At 39.7% G+C, this 20,213-nt stretch overlaps 1 protein-coding gene across 1 annotated transcript in view; it reads right to left on the reverse strand.

Annotated features, from left to right (window-relative positions):
• Window positions 1-20,213, reverse strand: part of LOC149811423 (calmodulin-binding transcription activator 4-like) — a 112,974-nt gene that overhangs the window by 61,730 nt on the left and 31,031 nt on the right. The window contains 1 exon segment of the mRNA XM_089993241.1: window positions 15,300-15,388. Coding sequence (XP_089849367.1) covers window positions 15,300-15,388 — 89 coding nt within the window.

Raw genomic sequence — 20,213 nt, forward strand, 5'->3', positions numbered from 1 at the left:
ACCAGTGGTGGAGTGACGGTTATTTGGGTCACCTCCCCAATCAGAGTCAATATAAGCAATCAATTTTAAGTCGGAAGAAGATGACAGAAAAACTCCCTTATTTAGAGTACCCTTTATGTATCTTACGACTCGTAAGATGGCACTCATGTGAACTGATGTAGGCGCATGCTGAAACTGACTTGCAGTATGGACAGATACATCAATGATCCTACAAGTTGTCTGTAGGGTGTAGGATCCAAAAGGGGAACCCCATCATCAATTTTCATCTTTGCCCCTACTACCGCAGGAGTTTCACAAAGCTTCCCATCTGTAATACTTGACCTGTCAATGATCTCAGAAGCAAGCTTAGTTTGCGATAAGAAATATCCTCTAAGAGAGAATGCTACTTCAATTCCCAAAAAATAAGTTAGAAAACCCAAGTCAGACATTTCAAATTTATCTTTTAAGATAGATTTTATACTCTTAACCCCGTTAGAGTCACTCCCGGTGATGAGCATGTCATCAACATACAGTAGTAAAATTACAATCTCTGCATTGGATTTTCTAACAAATAGAGCAGTGTCAGTAAAACAAGAGGAAAAACCATTCTCAATCATCACAGAGTTAAATCTATCATACCAAGCCTTGGGGGCTTGTTTTAGACCATAGAGTGTTTTTTGAAGACGAAGCACCTTGCCCTTAGGAGTCTCCATTCCAGGAGGAGCATCTATATAAACTTCTTCGCTTAAATCGCCATTTAAAAAGGCATTTTTAACATCCATTTGATAGATGTTCCATTTGTTGATAGAGGCAACGGTTATAAGGCATCGGACAGTGACCATACGAGCTATAGGAGCAAAAGTTTTTTCAGTCAATACCATATTCTTGACTATATCCTTTTGCAACCAAGCGAGCTTTATACCTTTCAAGGGATCCATCACTTTTAGTTTTTACTTTGAAAACCCATCTGCACCCTATTGTTTTCTTGCCTTTAGAAAGATTTTGAAACTCCCAAGTTTTGGCTCTTCTCAGAGCCTCAAGTTCATTGTCCATTGCATTAATCCATTCAGGGCACTTACGTGCTTCTTCAAAATTTCTAGGTTCTATATAAGAGTGGATGGCACTAAGGCAAGCTCTATATCTTGGTAAAAAGGAGTCAAAGGAAATGAACCTAGAAGGAGGCCTTCTACTTCTTTCGGTTCTACGAGGGATCACTTCATTCTGAGAGGCACTGGGACTGGCATCATTATATCTATCAAGAGCACTCCTAAAGTTGTTTCGATCTCTATGGGTATAGGTGATAGGGTCTCTAGGTAATTCTTCATCAATATGTTGATGTGACGAAGGAAGCAAGGAGATGTTTTCCTCGGTTTCAAATTCATTTGGGTTACTTTGATCTGACTCATCATCACTAGTGTCATCGTCTTTATTCAGTAAATCAAATAAAAAGGAATAATCCACATTTTCATTATGAGGGTCACAACGTTCGAATCCACTAAGATTTTCCAAAAAACTCACATTTCTGGAAACATACAATTTATCACTTTTGATATCATAACAACGAAACCCCTTTTGGGTTTCAGAATAACCAAGAAAGGCACAAGAAATGGCTTTAGGAGAAAGTTTGTCATTCTTATCAGTAAGAACAAAACATTTACACCCAAAGACCCTTAACCTGCTATAATCAGGTTTCTTATCGTACAATTTTTCAAAGGGAGAAATTTTGTTTAAATTTTTCGATAGGAGTCTGTTTATGAGATAGACAGAAGTAAGGGCTGCCTCAGCCCAGAGATTCTTTGTAATGTTTTAAGAAATGAGTAAATTCCTAGTTGTTTCAATGATGTGTCTGTGCTTTCGTTCGGCTAACCCATTTTGTTGAGGGGTTTTCGGACAAGATTTTTGGTGAAGAATACCAAAATTTTCAAGATAACTTTTAAATTCATTTGAGAGGTATTCTCCTCCAGAGTCGAACCTAAAGATTTTTAAGCATCCATTTAATTGATTTGAGATCATCATGTGAAAATTTTTAAAAGTTGAGAAAACTTTATGTTTATGTCTAAGAAAATAAATCCAACAAAACCTAGTGTAGTCATCCACAAAAATCACATAATATGAAAATCCTCCCTTTGACATTACCGGAGCCGGTCCCCATACATCGAAATGGACAATTTCAAATGGTTTTGTCGTAAACATGGATCTTTGAGGAAAAGTCAAACATTTCATTTTCCCAAGAATACATTCATTACATAAAAAATCACTTTTACAAAGATGTTTAACAAAAGGCAAATAGGAGATTTTAACAATATTGGGATGACGCAAAGCCTGAGGGGGGTGTTAAAATGTATCATTCAACATTTGTAATATTATATATATTTTATATATATATAAAGGATAATACATATTCATATATGGTATATATGCATATGTATTATCCTAATTATATATATAAAATATATATTTCACTATTTATAGGCATAGGGGTAGTTTAGATATTTCACAGTTTTACGCATATTCCATTTGGAATATGTTTGTAATTTTATTTTTAATTTTCCTTTTTTTATTTTTCTCTTTTTTGTGGTTTGCGCCACCTAGGGAGGCTCCCCAAAGAGTCGTTGGGGAGCCCCCAACGGTCACATGTGACTGTTGGGGGCTCCCAACGACTCCTTTGGGAGCCCCCTAGGTGGCTCCTATCTTGTGTTATAAATAGGGGTCTCCCCCTTGTAATTCCTTCACTCTTTATAGGAGCTTATGCTCCATTGTATAGGGTTTTTACCCTTTTCTTCCTTTTTCCTCAATAATATTTAACTTATGACTTTAAGTCATATTTACCTCTTTTATGGGTTTATGTATTAGCACATGATGTGCTTGTGTTGTTCCATTGAGTGGGTGTATTCGCACTTCGTGTGCATGTGTATGGGTTCATTATTGAACCCAATGTATTCAAAGTCACTTTCTAACAAACATCACATATACTCATAGATTGGGTTAGTTTCGCGAAAAACTAGTAGGTGCACAAGAGAGAGTACATGAAATTGAATTAAGAACATTTAATTCAGCATGCTAAGCAGTTTAAAACAGATCAACAGGTAAGCAGTTCAAAGCAGGTAAGAAGTTCAAAGCAAGTATGCAGTACAACTGTCAAAACGCAGCATAATGATTCATTTGATCGTAAGCTGTGAACTACAACGCAACAAGCAAGTCCCATGACCCAGTGTAAACATACTTTATGTTTCGATAATATTGGCCTGCGGGTACGCGCAGACAAATCGTAGAAACAACTGACACTAGTTTGGGCGTCTATTATTCTATGTATTTTCAATAACCCAAATAGCTAGTTGAGTCCGCTCCTAAAGAGACGGCTTTAGCCGAGAGAGGATTCCCCAAATGCAGGTACTTGGCAACGGATGCATCTAACTTCTGCAGAAGTCCATGGGATCTACCACCTAGGATAATGTCTGGTAGTCACTTCCCCTAACTCCAATGACTGAGGAGGTCGGATCTTTGCCCGTGGGGTGGTTGTTAACAACTTGTACATTGGAGTGTGTATCGCTCTGTCCTCTCCCTTGACAGACTACAAGAAGCGAATGAGTGCGTCAGGGGTAAATTAAGTGACGACTCATTTTATATGCTCTGGTCTTTTGACCAAATGAGCATCTTACTTGTGAAGGTGATCTCATTTTTATGTGTTTACAGCATTATGCATTTAGCATTGTTCGAGGTCGCACGACCGTCTCATCCGATCATTGCAGTCCTAGCGTGTATTGCACGACTACAAGTACTCTAGGATGAAAGGGATATAATTCCTCAATAGAAGCCTCAACAAAAGTGTTTTATAAAGATATAATGTTTCTCAAACTTTACTTTTGACATTATTTATCTTTTGAAACAGCCAACAGCTTGTGCCAACATTTGGCATGCGAATTTCTCGAATCTCATCCACTATCGTGATATCTACATGCCTCGCATGACTCGATACCGACCTCGATGAACGGGATACGGGTTTCTCAACAGAACCCCTGCTAAGAAGTTCACTCAAGCCCCAATTCGGGGTTACCCGAGATATGTCGAATAGACGAACAGAACCAGCCAATCACATCCTTCCAAATACTTCGATTTGGGCAGTCTTTGATGCTTTTGTGCAGCTCCCTAAATTCTCAAGTCTACTTTGCAGGACTGCTCACTCGAAAAGCCAGGATCCCTCTCCTTAGACGAGAATGTATCGTTAAGCTCCTGACTCAACTCTTGTCGCAAGAGGGAGAGTGGTAAATGACGCTTGCATCCTCCACGAGGATGATTTTTTATAGAATATGCAATAAGCGAAAACTTGAGCGTCATCTGCAATGGCAAGGCAATAACGAAACATTTGCAAAAGCAGGAGCCTTGGCGCAAAGCGCGACGGTAAAGTAAAGACATAACAAAAAGTAAAGGACAAGGATCACGAAACCGCGTCCTTGAGTTAAATGCGTACTCGTATAAATATATATATATATATATATATATATATATATGCATATATATTTATTTAATTGTCCTTTTTAGTTAATTGAACTCAATTCAATTGTCCAAGTCCTTCGTGCAATCTTTCCCTACCTTGAGGACTTGCGAGCTTGTTGGCGTCTGCTGGTGTAAGCGATTAACGGGTCGGGGCGCGAGCGGGATCCATTGTACGAGCTGCAAAAGCAAAACGTCAACATGTTGTCTCAATCATAAAGGTAGAGGCGACAAGGACGTTGTTGCTGTCCTGACGTGAAAGAAGCAGAGGTAGGGGCATCGTGCCCCTTTGATCCTGCTGAACGCGAAAGAAGCAGGGGCAGGGGCAGGGGCCGCGAGCCCCTGCTGACCTGCTGTCAGCAAACAATGGGGAGGCAGGGGGTTGCACCCCTACCTGTCGACCGTTCAGGCAAAGGCAGAGGTTGCGCCCCTACCTACCAAAAAATCGGACAGAGGCAGGAGCTGCGCCCCTGCCTTCCAAAAATGAGAGTAGCTAGGGGTTGTGCCCCTGCCTGACAAGGTGGAAGAGAGGCAGGGGTAAAGCCCCTGCCTAACAAAAAACAAGGGAGGCAGGGGGCTTCACCCATGTCTGCTGAAGGAGTAAGGAGGCAGAGGTGAGGCCCCTGCCCGTCGATCAAAAAGGGGGAGGCATGGGCCTTCACCCCTGCCTACCAAAATTAGCGGAGGCAGGGGCGACGGCCCTGCCTACTAGAAGGAGAAGGCGCAGGGAGGGGGCTCGGCCACTCCCTTGCCAAACTGAGGGTGTAGGGTGAAATGAAATGGGGATCATCGAAACACGAGCTTAAATTCACAAGGGCAAGTGTCAAGAATGACACTAAAGCATAACCCTTAAAAGGGTATAACTGGAAACAAAATAAAAATAAAAATGTATTCTTTATTGATATGAAAAACCAATTGCTTAAGAAGCATTGGAATGAAATACAAGAGGGGTTGCACCCCTTTATATACACAGCTGAAAGAGGACTCAATAGAGTTGTTGGACACAGTCCAACAGCTCTATTTAGAGTTGTTGGAATGTGCCAGTCCAACAACTCTATTGCTAGTCAAGTCTGGACAGGACTTGACTAGCAACCGTCATTCTAGTTCAAACTGAACTAGATGACATAAAGACAAAAAATAAAAATAAAGGAAAAAAATTACAAAAAAGAAAGAAATAAAAATTGTATTTATATATATAATAATATTATATTATTATATATATATAAGTACAGTTTTACATTTTAACACTCCCCTCAAACTTACGGTACAATGAGCGAAAGTTTGTCTAAGAGAAAGTGAAATCGGGGAGCAGCGAGAGGCTTTGTAAAGAAGTATGCTAACTGATATTCTGAAGTGACATATGACAGATCAATTATCCCGTGTAGACATTCATCTCTGACGTAGTGACAATCCATTTCGATGTGTTTGGTGCGTTCGTGGAATATTCTGTTACTGGCAATGTAGATCACACTTTTGTTGTCACAACACATTTGTGAAGCCTTTGTTGCTTCAGCTTCCATGTCAGCAAGTAGTCGTCAGAGCCAAACTACTTCCATGGTCGTGGTTGTCATGACTCTGTATTCAGCTTCGATGGATGAGAGAGATATCTTCTGTTGCTTTTTATACCTCCACGAGATCAATGATTTCCCTAAAAAGACACAAAAGCCAGTGGTTGAGTGTCTGTTATTGGGATCACCTTCCCAATCAGCATCAGTATATGCAATTAAATCAAGAGAAGAGGAGGAAAATAAGAAAAGTTCTCGTGAAAGAGAGGACTTGATGTATCTGATAATACGCATGACTGCTCTCATATGAACAGAAGTAGGAGCATGTTGAAATTAACTTGCTGTGTGAACAACATGTGCTATATCTGGTCTGGTAATGGATAGATAGGAAAGTGCCCCGACAAACTGTCTATAAGGAGTAGGGTCTGCAAGAAGTTCTTCATCATTAATCTTCATTTTAACATTAACAACTTCTGGAGTGTCAACTTTCTTATCATCAGTAATACCAGACCTGAAAACAATATCAAAAGCAAATTTAGTTTGAGATAATAAATATCCTCTAGGAGAATAAGCAACTTCAATGCCTAAAAACTATCTCAACAAGCCCAAATCAGTCATTTCAAAATGAGATTTAAGAAGTGTTTTGATTGTTTTAACTCCCTGTTTATCGCTTCCGGTGATGATCATATCATCCACATAGAGAAGAAGCGCAATGATCCCTGCATCAGAATTCTTAATAAACAAAGAAGTGTCAGTTAAACAAAATTGAAAACCAATATCAATCATAACACGACTAAACCTATTATATCAAGCTTTTGGTGCTTGTTTAAGTCCATAAAGAGCTTTTTCTAAGCGAAAGACTTTACCCTTAGGAATACTTAGACCAGGAGGGGGTTCCATGTATACTTCTTCAACTAGCTTTCCATTTAAAAAAGCATTTTTGACATCTATTTGAAATATATACCATTTTTTGATAGAAGCTAAGGCAATTAAGGTTCGAACAGTTGTCATACAAGCCACCAGAGCAAAGGTTTCTTCATAATCAATCCCATATTCTTGGGCATAACCTTTGGCTACTAAACAGGCTTTATATCTTTCAAGAGTACCATCACTCTTGGTTTTAATTTTATAAACCCATCGACATCTTTTAGTTTTATTCCCTAGAGGAAGATCTTGAATATTCCATGTAGAAGCCTTTTCAAGTGCATCCAATTCAGCTTTCATGGCTTTTATCCATTTGATATCATTTTTTGCTTGAAAATATATGGATGGTTCTTCGTATGAGTGAATTAATGCAATAATTGCCCTATATGTGGGTGAGAAAGACTCGTATGATACAAACTTTCCTGAAGGCCTCGAGACTCGGGATGATTTTCTAGTTGGAATGTTAGAATATTTTTCAAGTGTACATGGAGGATTAGACTCTTGTCGCCTGGAATATTGAATACTAGTATCTCTATGAACTTCTTCATTTTCGACATTAAGATCAATAATTTTTTGATCATCATCAAAGTTACAGTCAAGGTCATATTCATCAGATGTTGATGTTAGATCTAGCAAAAAGGAGTACTCAGTGACGTCTTTTAATTTTCTAAAATCAAAGAAGCTCTCCTTTTCAGGAAAGGAAACATTTCTAGACACATATAGTTTATTATTTTTGAAGTCAAAACATCTATAACCTTTCTGGTTTTCAGCATATCCTAAAAAGGCACAGGGAATCGTACGAAGGAAAAGTTTATCATTTTTATCAGTAAATATGAAACATTTGCACCCAAATATTCTTAGTCTAGAGTAGTCTGGAGAAATGTTCATGAGTTTTTCAATGGGAGTGATATTTTGTAACGAAGAAGATGGCATCCTATTAATGAGATAGGTGGCAGTTAAGGCAGCTTCTGCCCAAAAGTCTTTCGGGACTTGATTTGCTATTAATAAAGTCCTAGTGATTTCTATAATATGACGATGTTTTCGTTCTGCCAGTCCATTTTGTTGAGGTGTATAAGGACAAGATCTTTGATGTGTGATGCCATGCAATTTAAGATAATTTCGAAAATCTGTGGATAAAAACTCTCCCCCTAAATCTGTGTGAAAAATAGTAATATTATTTTGAAACTTGTTTTTAACCATATTATAAAAAGTTTGAAAGTATGAAAATACTTCAGACTTATGTTTGAGAAAGTACATCCACGTATGTCGGGAGAAATCATCGACAAAAATAACATAGTAAACAAATCCACCTTTAGAAATTACTGGTGCAGGACCCCAAACATCTGAGTATATTAATTCAAGTGGTCTTGAAGAGAAAAAGGTTATGTTCTGAAATGGTAATCTTTTCATTTTGCCGAGAATACAATCTTTACAATCAAATGATTCAGAGTTACAAAATTTCCCCAAGATTTGGAAAATGTTGGATTTTGGCTATATGTGGGTGACCAATTCTCTTATGCCACAGTTCCAACTCTATTTTTTGAATATTATAACAAAAAACTTTTTTCGGCATTTCAAAAAAAATCATGTAATAGAATCCTCCTTCTCTATGGCCTTCCCCAATAAGCTTGCCTGACTGGCGATCTTGTACCAAACAACCATGAGAAGAAAAAGAAATATTACACCCATAATCAGAAATTTGAGATACAGATAAAAGATTTAAATTTAATTTGGGAACATGTCTAATTTCTGGAATAGAAAATTTCTTTGTTTTATAAATTTTTTCAAAATTTCTTATTCCTTCTATTTCAAGAGAAGTCCCATCAGCAGTAAAGACCTTTGACATACTTGTTTTATTTTTAACACATTTGGATAGACTTTGATTATTCTGGGTCATATGAAAAGATGCACCAGAGTCAAGAAGCCAAGAAATTTTACCTAGATCAGAAAAAGATGAGGCTGTTGCGCCGATTGAAGCTTCAGATGAGAAATAGGCACCTTTGATGAGAGGCTGAAGAATCTCCATTAGTTGGGCCAGGGAAACTGGTGCATCCTGATCTTTAGGCTCCGATTCAGCAATTGCAACTCTTTTTTCTCTCAGCTCCTTAAGTTTGGGACATTGTGGCCTGTAGTGTCCCGGTTCATGACAGTGATAACAAATAACTTTCTTTTTATCATAGTCACCATTTTGTCGGTTAAAGTGAGGAGGCCTATATGATCGAACATGATTCCCTGGTCTAGACACGGCTAAAACAGAATCATCTTCAATTTTTAAAGAACCTTTTCAGAGACGATTTTCTTCCATTGTTAACTCTTCAATAGTTTCAACAATAGAAGGAATTTTTTTCCGGTGAAGTAGGGCCGATTTAAACTCCGCCTGTGTAGTTATACACTGCCGGTCCCAAGCCTGGATAAAGGAGGAGGGTTGCGGTAGGCCTGTGACAGCCAGCATAAAAACTTTGTCATATCCTATGAAAATGAACCAATATGAGAATTTCGTTGGGGCGTTCCCTACTGAGCGACGCGCTGTACTCTCTAGGCCCGGAGGCAGTGATAAATGTGCAAGGGTTGCTAGGTCGTCGCCCAGAAGCGACGCGTCACACCGGCGCCCGGGTGTGGTGTCAAATAGGCAAGGGTTCCCTCACTTTGTTGGACGGGTGGGGGTAAAGAAGTTAGTCCAAGACCATAAAATTAGGTTAGCCACTTGGAACATAGGGTCTTTAACTGGTAAGTTGGTAGAGTTAGTAGATGTTATGTGTAGGAGAAAGATTGATATTTTATGTCTTCAAGAGACCAAATGGGTAGGTGAGAAAGCTAAAGTGATAGAACCTTGGGGATATAAGATTTGGTATACAGGAATAAATAGGAATAGGAATGGAGTAGGGATTGTTATGAGTCGTCAGTTTATAGATAATGTAGTTGAGGTCCGTAGGAAGGGTGATAGAATTTTACTTATTAAATTAGTATTAGGTACGGATATTATTAATATTATTAGTGTTTATGCACCTCAAGTAGGTTTAGATGATTCCATTAAGCATCAATTTTGGGAAGATTTAGATGGAGTAGTACAAGAGACATCTTATGGAGAAAAGCTTTTCATCGGCGGTGACCTTAATGGACATGTAGGCATTAGTAGGGATGGATTTGAGAATATCCATGGAGGCTATGGTATAGGAGAAAGAAATGAAAGTGGAGAAAGGATTTTAGATTTTTGTTTGTCCTATGATATGATCTTAGCAAACACTTGGTTTAGGAAGAGGGAGTCTCACCTAGTAACATTTAAAAGTGGGGTTAATACGAGTCAGATAGATTTTTTCCTACTTAGAAAGAGAGATAGGGGTTGTTGCATCGATTGTAAGGTTATACCAGGAGAAAGTGTAGCTACACAACATAGAGTCTTAATTTTAGATCTTAGAATTAGACAATGCCGCAAAAGGGATAGACATAGGATAGATCCTAGAATTAAGTGGTGGGCACTGAAAGGAGCTAAACAAGGAATGTTTGTAGAGCAGGTAGTTAAGGAAGTTGATTGGTGTCTCGAGGAGGATTCAGAATCAATGTGGAATAAGATAGCGGGTGGTATGAGAAAAGTAGCTAAGGAGGTATTGGGTGAGTCTAAAGGCGGTGCACCACTAGGTAAGGATACATCATGGTGGAACGAGGATGTCAAATTAGCTATTAAGGTTAAAAGAGAGTGTTATAGAAATCTAAGTAAGAGTCGTGATAATGAGAATTTGGAGAAGTATATGATAGCAAAGAAGGAAGCTAAAAAAGTTGTTCGAAACGCGAGGGCTAAGGTATATAAGGAGGTTTATGACAAGTTGGATACCAAAGAAGGCGAGAAGGATATTTATAGGCTTGCAAAGATGAGAGATAGGAAATCGAAGGATTTGGGTATGGTTAGATGTATCAAAGATGAAACGCAAAGGGTTTTAGTCAAAGATGAGGAGATTAAGGAGAGATGGAAAGATTATTTTGATAAGCTATTTAATGATAGTCATGCTCAAGATCTTGGAGACTTCTCCATTCCTTTTCATGAGATAAATCGTGACTTCATGCGCAAGATTCAAAAGAAAGAAATTGCAGAGGCTTTGAAGAAAATGAAATCAAGAAGGGCAGTTGGCCCAGATGGTATACCTATCGAGGCTTGGAAATGCTTGGGAGAGAAAGGTTTAGAATGGTTGACAAATCTTTTTAACTTGATTTGGCGAACAAATAAGATGCCTAATGAGTGGAGGAAGAGTACTTTGGTGCCTTTATATAAGAATAAGGGTGATATACAAGATTGCACAAACTATCGTGGTATAAAACTCATGAGTCATACTATGAAACTTTGGGAGAGGGTGATTGAGTCTAGGTTGAGGAAGGTTGTCATGATATCGGAGAATCAATTTGGTTTTATGCCTGGAAGATCAACTATGGAAGCTATACATCTTCTTAGACAACTTATTGAAAGATATAGAGAGAGGAACAAAGATTTGCATATGGTTTTTATTGATTTAGAGAAGGCATACGATAGAGTACCTAGGGACGTTCTCTGGTGGACAATGATGAAGAAAGGTGTTTCTCTCAAGTACATTAGTATAATTAAAGATATGTATGAAGGAGTAGTAACCAATGTCCGCACTTGTGGAGGGGTGACAACCAATTTCCCGATAACGGTTGGGTTACATCAAGGATCTGCTTTAAGCCCTTTCCTATTTGCAATAGTGATGGATGAGCTTACGAGATCAATTCAAGAAAATGTACCGTGGTGTATGTTGTTTGCTGATGATATTGTTTTGATTGATGAGTCTAGAGCTGGGGTTAATGCTAAGTTAGAATTATGGAGACAGACATTGGAAGCTAGAGGTTTTAAGTTGAGTAAGAGTAAGACTGAATATATGGAATGTCGGTTTAGTAAGCAACGAAGTAGTGATGGGAGTGTAGTGAAGCTTGGTGAGCAAGATATACCGGTGAATGATTATTTCAAATATTTGGGATCCATCATTCAAAAGTATGGAGAAATTGATGGAGATGTAAATCATAGGATAAAGGTTGGGTGGATGAAATGGAAAAGTGCTACTGGAGTGCTGTGCGATCGTAGAATGCCATTGCGGTTGAAGGGAAAGTTTTATAGGACGACTATTAGACCCGCTTTACTATATGGTACGGAATGTTGGGCTGCCAAGAGACATCATATTCAAAAAATGAGTGTAGCTGAGATGCGGATGCTTAGATGGATGTGTGGAAATACAATAAAAGATAAGATTCGGAACGAAGAGATACGTAAGAAGGTAGGTGTTGCACCCATTGAAAATAAGATGCGAGAGAATCGTTTACGGTGGTTTGGACATATTCGGCGAAGGCCTAATGATGCTCCAGTTAGAAGGTTGGAGAAATGGGAAAATATATTAGTTAAAAGAGGTCGGGGTAGGCCTAGGAAGACTTGGATGGAGATGATAGGAAAGGATATGAATGCTTTGAACCTCACCGAGGACATGGCGTTGGATAGAAATGATTGGAGGAAAAGGATTCATGTGGAAGACCCAAAATGAATTTCTTTTTTGGTTCATATCGCTGACCCCAATTGTTTTGGGATGAAGGCGTAGTTGTTGTTGTTGTTGTTGTTGTTGTTGTTGTTGTTGTTGTTGTTGAAGTAGGGCCGATTTAGTGGTTTCAAATTCCGGCCTTAATTTAGTGATAAACTGGTAAAAATGTTCAGCATCGAGCTGTTTTTGACAAAACTCGATGTCTTCGGCACAATGCCACTTTGGTTCTAAAAGGAAAAGTTCTTCCCAAAGTTCGGACAACCCATTGTAATATTCACGAATAGTTTTGTCTCCTTGTGTCATCATTCGAACTTTTTCTTGGAGGTTGCACACGTGTGCAATATCTTTAAGGGAATACAAATTCTTAAGGTATTTCCATGCCTTATCTGCATGATCAAATTTGGCAAGACTTGAGCATTTTTTAATGTCAACGCTATTGATAAGTCATGACATTATCTTCGCATGAGATATTCTTCATTCTTTCCATTTCTTCTCGTATGAGGCAATAGCCTTGATTTTCTCTTGTTCCGATAGAGGGACCTCCTAATCTCCCTCCTTTTTAGTAAGAGATAGCTTAGGTTCCGAATCGGAACCATCCACAATCCCTCATAGGCCTTTTCCCCATATATGGTGCTTCATGATTGAAGCTCATGTTACATAGTTCGTATCGCTTAGTTTCATAGGCATGATGGTGACTTTATCATTGTCATCCATCGATTACAAGGAGAGAAAGAATAGGGATAGAAGAGAAACAAGAAGGAAAATGAAAAAGAAAGAAGAAAAAAACAATACAATAAGATGTGAAACCTTTCCCAATGAAGTGATAAAACACTTCTCTTCAAGTGGCGAACACTTTTGCAAACGGGCAAGGAAATTGAGGCAGCTTTTCCTCAAGATTTAGTACTTTCGTAGCTCTGATACCATGAAATGAAATGGGGATCTTCGAAACACGAGCTTAGATTCACAAGGGCAAGTGTCAAGAATCACACTAAAGCATAACCCTTAAAAAGGGTATAACTGGAAACAAAATAAAAATAAAAATGTATTCTTTATTGATATGAAAAACCAATTGCTTAAAAAGCATTGGAATGAAATACAAGAGGGGTTGCACCCCTTTATATACACAGCTGAAAGAGGACTGAATAGAGTTGTTGGACACAGTCCAACAACTCTATTTAGAGCCGTTGGAATGTGTCAGTCCAACAACTCTATTGCTAGTCAAGTCTGGACAGGACTTGACTAGCAACCGTCATTCTAGTTCAAACTGAACTAGATGACATAAAGACAAAAAATAAAAATAAAGGAAAAAAATGACAGAAAAGAAAGAAATGAAAATTGTATTTATATATATATATATAATAATATAATATTATTATATATATATGTACAGTTTTACATTTTAACACAGGGAGGGGCTCAGCCCCTCCCCTGCAAAACGAGTGCACAGGCAGGGGCTTGGCCCTATCCCTGCCAAAGGGTACGCAGGGAAGGGGCTCAGCCCCTCCCTTGCATACAGGGGGTACAGGGAGGGGGCTCCGCCCCTTCCCTGTCGCCGGAAGGTGCAGGGAGGGTCGTATCCCCTGAACAACAAGGGTGCAGGAGGGGGCTTGACCCCTCCCCTGTCGGAAAAAGGGAGCAGGGAGGGGCTCGACCCCCTCCCCTGCCGTAAAAGGGTGCAGGGAGGAGGCTAGGCCCCTCCCCAACTAAAGATGGTGCAGGGAGGGGGTTTGACCCCTCCCTTGGCTGCAAGGAGCACAAGGAGGGCCCGGCCCCTCCCCTGCCAAAAGGAGACGCAGGGAGGGGGCTCGACCCCTCCCCCGCCAAATACGGCACGCAGGGAGGGGCTCGACCCCTCCCCCGCAGACAAGGCTTTATTTGGTCAATCAAGTTCAGCAACACATAATTCAAAAGTGGGGTACAGATAACAACATAATTGGGAATCAATGACTGTGAACCAAATAAAGCCTTGCATACTTTACCCAAACTATCAATATATAAATACCTTCTAGTGCTAAAAAATTGGATTTTATATGTTAGAAGGGTTGATCAGTAAATCTTTTCATTTTGTTCAGAAACTTATTGATGGAGATAGATCCAGATTTTTTTTTGAGAAAAAAGATAGATTCACATTTTCATTGTTGTGTAACACCAAGGACAGCAACAACATTGTTTCAGCACACAATGTGCAAGAACTTCCAAGTTCCATGATTATTACAATATTTGAAACTTCAACTAGCACGTCCTCGTTCGTCAACATACATATACTCAATTGATGGTTTGATTAATTGATCCTCAACAAGCCAAAAAGCATGAGCTGGATAGAAGGCATCATGTGATACTCTCTGACCACGTTTCTTTCTTAAACACTGGAAGAGGATCACCCTCATCGAACCATACTTCTCCTTTGAAAAAAGGGTATGAACAGTCAGCAATAAATATTAAGCTGGCCAAGCTGGAAATAATAGGCTATGAGGGGAGGAGAGAAAGTAGGAAAGAGTGTGCCTATGCTGATAATTTGATTATGAAAATTCAACTTCAAAAAAAGGTTTCTTTTTTCCCAAGAGAACCCAACCAGTGACCACAATGATTTCGATTACATTGAATATGCTCATGAAATAGGCAGGGCCAAGAACAAATATTAGTGAAAGGATTTATTCAATTATTCTTATACAGAGACCTGGTCCAATTATCCTACTACAACAGTCATATTCTAAATTGATAATGCCACATCAGAACTTCATCTAGACGAATAAATATAATAAAAACTTTGACAATGACTTTGTCTGTAGGGGTAAAAGACTAATCTAGCAAAGTCTACAACAAAAAGTCAAATACAATGGTACTCTAAGAAGGCAAAGACTGAACTTACTTCTCTAGCATCCAATAACTTCGCCTTTGAAAATTTGGATTCTCTTCTCCATGAGCATAATAGCAGTTTAACGTATCAATGCCCCCTACCTAGTTAACAACAAGAAACACATTAAGTCTCCAACCTGTACAAGATTCAGTATTAGATATAATCAAGAATTTGACACGTAAATTTTCTAAAATTCATTATAACCAACAGATCACAACAGTGATGCATGAAGACTTTAGCTTAACATTTTGGAGTCTGCCACCAACTGTTTCCGAATGCAATCCATACGATAAAATGTTAAGAGGAAAAATTTTCAGGCAAGCATCGCCAAAGAAACCTACAAGCACTAGTGAAATAGGGCTACAAATTATGACTGGAAAAAGAAAGCAAGGAAGCATTTTCCAGCGCATGATAGTTTCATGGCTAGAATCTACATGACGTAATTAACAGTACATATACACATACACAAACAATATCTTAATGGGCTAATAACCTAATAATGGTCAGATCCATTTGTGACAGAATTAATAAATCACATCTTAAAATACTTACAATTACTTCATTTCTAACTCGAGAGTTTGAAGAGAGCCTGTGCTGCTTAAGTAGATGAGAACTATTTTGATATGTAGATCCCCTTCAATTGTGGACTCTCAGGAGAAGCCTACAGTAAGATACAGCATACTTCTCCATGTTGTTATTTGATTCAGAGTCTCAGATTGAACACCTAAGCATGGTTTTGGCTTGAGGACAAAGTTTAGGATTAGAAAATGGGAAGCACATGAGGCAACTTAGAGCAACTGGGTCGTTAGCATTAAGCAGAAAGTGCATAAATCTTCATAGTGAGTCCAATTATGACTTGCACAATGTTGAGGAAATGACGTATCTGTAAAGCCCCAAAAATTTCAAACTTGCGAACCTTTCAGAAAACAGGCAAGAGACTAAAAGAAAATCTCTTTACTCTGAAACCTTTCAGAGTTTGTTTATATAATCAGTGAAAGATAATTCTTTTGTTGATTTTAGAAAGGCAAGTTGACAACTTTGGGTACGTTAGCTAAAAGAACCAAAACTCACTACACATGATACTTACAAAACACTTGGAAAAGTCACTTTCATTTAAAAAAGTTCTCAAATAGTACAAAATTCATATATCCAAAAGAAAATCCATGACAAAACCCAAAAATAACCAGGACGCGAGCTAAAAGCAGGAAAAGGAAATCTTAAAGACATCTTGTCATCGCCCGTGGTATACCTAATCATCACTTGTACCCATAGAATGTGTTAGTTTCGCGAAAAACTAGTAGGTGCACAAGAGAGACTACAAGAAACTGAATTAAGAACATTTAATTCAGCATGGTAAGCAGTTTAAAACAGATCAACAGTTAAACAGGTAAGCAGTTCAAAGCAAGTAAGCAGTGCAATTGTCAAACGCAACATGACGATTCATTTGATCGTAGCTGTGAACTACCACACAACAAGCAAGTCTTATGACCCATCAACCAGTGTGAACAAACTTATGCTTCGATATTACTGGTCTGCGGGTACGCGCAGACAAATCGTAGAAACAACTGAGACTAGTTTGGGCGTATGTTATTCTATGTATTTTCAATAACCCGAATAGCTAGTTGAGTCCGCTCCTAAGGGGACGGCTTTAGCCGAAAGAGGATTCTCCAAAGGCAGGTACTTGGCAACGGATGCATCCAACTTCTGCAGAAGTCCATGGGATCTACCACCTAGAATAATGTCTGGTAGTCCCTTCCCCTAACTCCAATGATTGAGGAGGCTGGATCTTTGCCCGTGGGGTGGTTGTTAATAACCTGTCCATTGGAGTGTGTACCGCTTTGTCCTCTCTCATGACAGACTGCAAGAAGCGAATGAGTGCGTCAGGGGTAAATTAATTGATGACTCATTCTATATGCTCTGGTCTTTTGACCAAATGAGCATCTTACCTGTGAAGGCGATCCTATTTTTATGTGTTTACAGCATTATGCATTTAGTATTATTTGAGGTCGCACGACTGTCTCATCCGATCATAGCAGTACTAGCGTGTAGTGCACGACTACAAGTACTCTATGATTAAAGGGGTATAGTTTCGCAATAGGAGCCTCAACAAAAGTGTTTCACAAAGATGTAATGCTTCTCAAACTTTACTTTTAACCTTATTTATCTTTTGAAACAACTAACAGTTTGTGCCAACATTTGGCATGCGATTTTCTAGAATCTCATCCGCTATCGTGGTATTTACATGCCTCGCATGACTCGATACCGGCATTGATAGACGGGATACAGGTTTCTCAATAGAACCCCAGCTAAAAAGTTTGCTCAAGCCCCAATTCGAAGTTACCCAAGATATGTCGAATAAATGAACAGAATCAGTCAATCACATCCTTCCAAATACTTCGATTTGGGCAGTCTTTGATGCTTTTGCGCAGCTCTCTAAATTCTCAAGTCTACTTTGCAGGACTGCTCACACGAAAAGCCAGGATCCCTGCTAGGGATCCTTCTCCTTAAACGAGGATATATCGTTAAGCTCCTGACTCAACTCTTGTAGCAAGAGGGAAGGTGGTAAATACCCCTTGCATCCTCCACGAGGATGCCTTTTTAGCACATGCAATGAGCGAAAACCTGAGAGTCATTTGCAATGGCAAGACAGTAACGAAACATTTGCAAAAGCAAGAGCCTGGGCACAAAGCGCGACGACAAAGGAAAGACTGTAAGCAGGAGTGCAAACGTAAAGCCTGAGCACAAAGTGCGACGACAAAGGAAAGACATGACAGAAAGTAAAGGATAAGGATCGTGAAACCGCGTCCTTGAGTTAAATGCGTACTCGTATAAATATATATATACATGTACATTTATTTAATTGTCCTTTTTAGTTAATTGAACTCAATTCAATTGTCCAAGTCCTCCGTGCAATCTTCCCCTACCTCGAGGAGTTGCGAGTTTGCTGGCGTCTGCAGGTGTAAGCGATTGATGGCTCGGGATGCGGGGCACGAGCACGATCCGTCGTACGAGCTGCAAAAGCGAGACGTCAACATGCTATCTCAATCAGAAAGGTAGAGAGGACAGAGGCGTTGTCGTTGTCCTGACGTGAAAGAAGCAGAGGCAGGGGCAGCGTGCCCCCAGCGAACCTGTTGAACACGAAAAATGGGGAGGCACGGGGGCTGCACCCCTGCCTGTCGACGGTGCGCCCCTGCCTTTCGAAAAATCAGACAGAGGCAAGAGTTGCGCCCCTGCCTTCCGAAAATGAGAGTAGGCAGGGGTTGTTGTAACGCCCCAAAATCGTGGACTTGAAACCTTTTATGAAAAAGGTTGAAAGCTTTGAAATCAATCATTTATCAGAGTTTAAAACAGAAGTTCAGCGGAAGATCAGGTTCAAAACAACAAGTCCCTAGACCTTGGGCACATTACAACCAAAAGCAGATTCCCCCTTACAAACCGATTTGCAATTTAAATATATATTTTATTGAAATGAAAAGAAGAACCACATTTTGGTAATACAGTTTTAGAAATGCAGAGTTATAATCAAAAGAGATGCTTTCAAAGAATCCTTATACCGCATCTATCAAAAGTATCCCCAGGAGCGCAACGTCAGGAAAGGGCATTGCCTTGAGTGCATCGCGTCATCATGCCATCGCAAGCTGTCTCAACCTGTTCACCACCTGCCCAAGAAAATGGGTCAGTCACACAACAGACTAGTAGGGGTGCAAAGGACAAGAAAGAGCAGAAGCTGCAATAAGTAAGATAAACGCTAGCCCGAGCAAAAACAAGCAAGACTAGCAGATCTAACCAAATGTGATCTGGAGTAAGCAAAGCTCTAGTAAAGCAGACAGCTACGTAAAAGAGCAGGAAGGATCAGAGTGCTTGAACAGACCACTATAGCAATCTCACAAATATAATAGGTGAAGAGTAACTAACTCTATCCACCAGCCAAGCAAAAGCAATTGCAAAAGACAGGTATTCATAACAACATTCGAAATAAATACAAGTACCATTATATGGTTCAGCCTATTGGCCAGCAGCTACATTAATCGTGAGGCATAAGCTGTTGCATCACAAGCAATTTGTAAGCTACACAGGATAAGCAATCAACTAGTATGAGAAGGTAGTTATCACCAAGCACAGAACTGCGTAAGCAGTTTAACCAACAAGGGTAACGCCTCGACAGGCGTACCTAGCTCAACGAGTAGCATACCTAACTACCGAGCTAACAAGCAAGCAAGCAATGCACGTCACAATATGCATATCTCAAGATCATGTGCATAAGTTATATCTTGTCTCATTACTGAGCAGGCCGTTGTGGGTACGCACAAGGCAAAACGTAGAAACAGCCGAGATCGATTTGGGGGTCCATTATGCTATGTATTTTATTATACCCCGAATGATTGACTGAGTCCGCTTCCTAAGGGGACGGTCTGTGACCAAGAGAGTAAATCCCCAAAGGCAAACAAAGGCCCAATGGATGCGCATCCGTACTTCTGCAGAAGTGGCCCGAAGGATTTCCCCTAACCTCCGATGACTAGGGAAGGTCGGATCTTTGCCCGAGATTGCCATATATGACTGTCCATCGGAGTTTTGTACCATCCATCCTCTCTCTTGATGAACCGTTCCGAATGAGCACGACGGAGGGTTTCTTAACCGCCGTCCCATTCTCATGCTCTGGTCTTTCAACCCAATCGAGCATCTTGCCTGTGAAGGCGCATGATTATTATTTAGGTGAGTTATACGCGCCATTGCGCGTTCGAGACAAGCACACAATTCACATCTTACTCACAGCAGTACGCATCGTAACTATTCACATATACAATCACAATGAAAAGGGGGTCAATCCTCAGTGAGGGTAGAAACATCACTCTTGTGATCTCAAACACATGTCATTGCATGTTCGAGACAGACATAGGCCTCTCATCCTACTCATCGTAGTACGCA

Source organism: Nuphar pumila, chromosome 17 (genome assembly GCF_984573655.1).
Source record: "Nuphar pumila chromosome 17, dmNupPumi1.hap1.1, whole genome shotgun sequence".
NCBI classification, from domain to species: domain Eukaryota; kingdom Viridiplantae; phylum Streptophyta; class Magnoliopsida; order Nymphaeales; family Nymphaeaceae; genus Nuphar; species Nuphar pumila.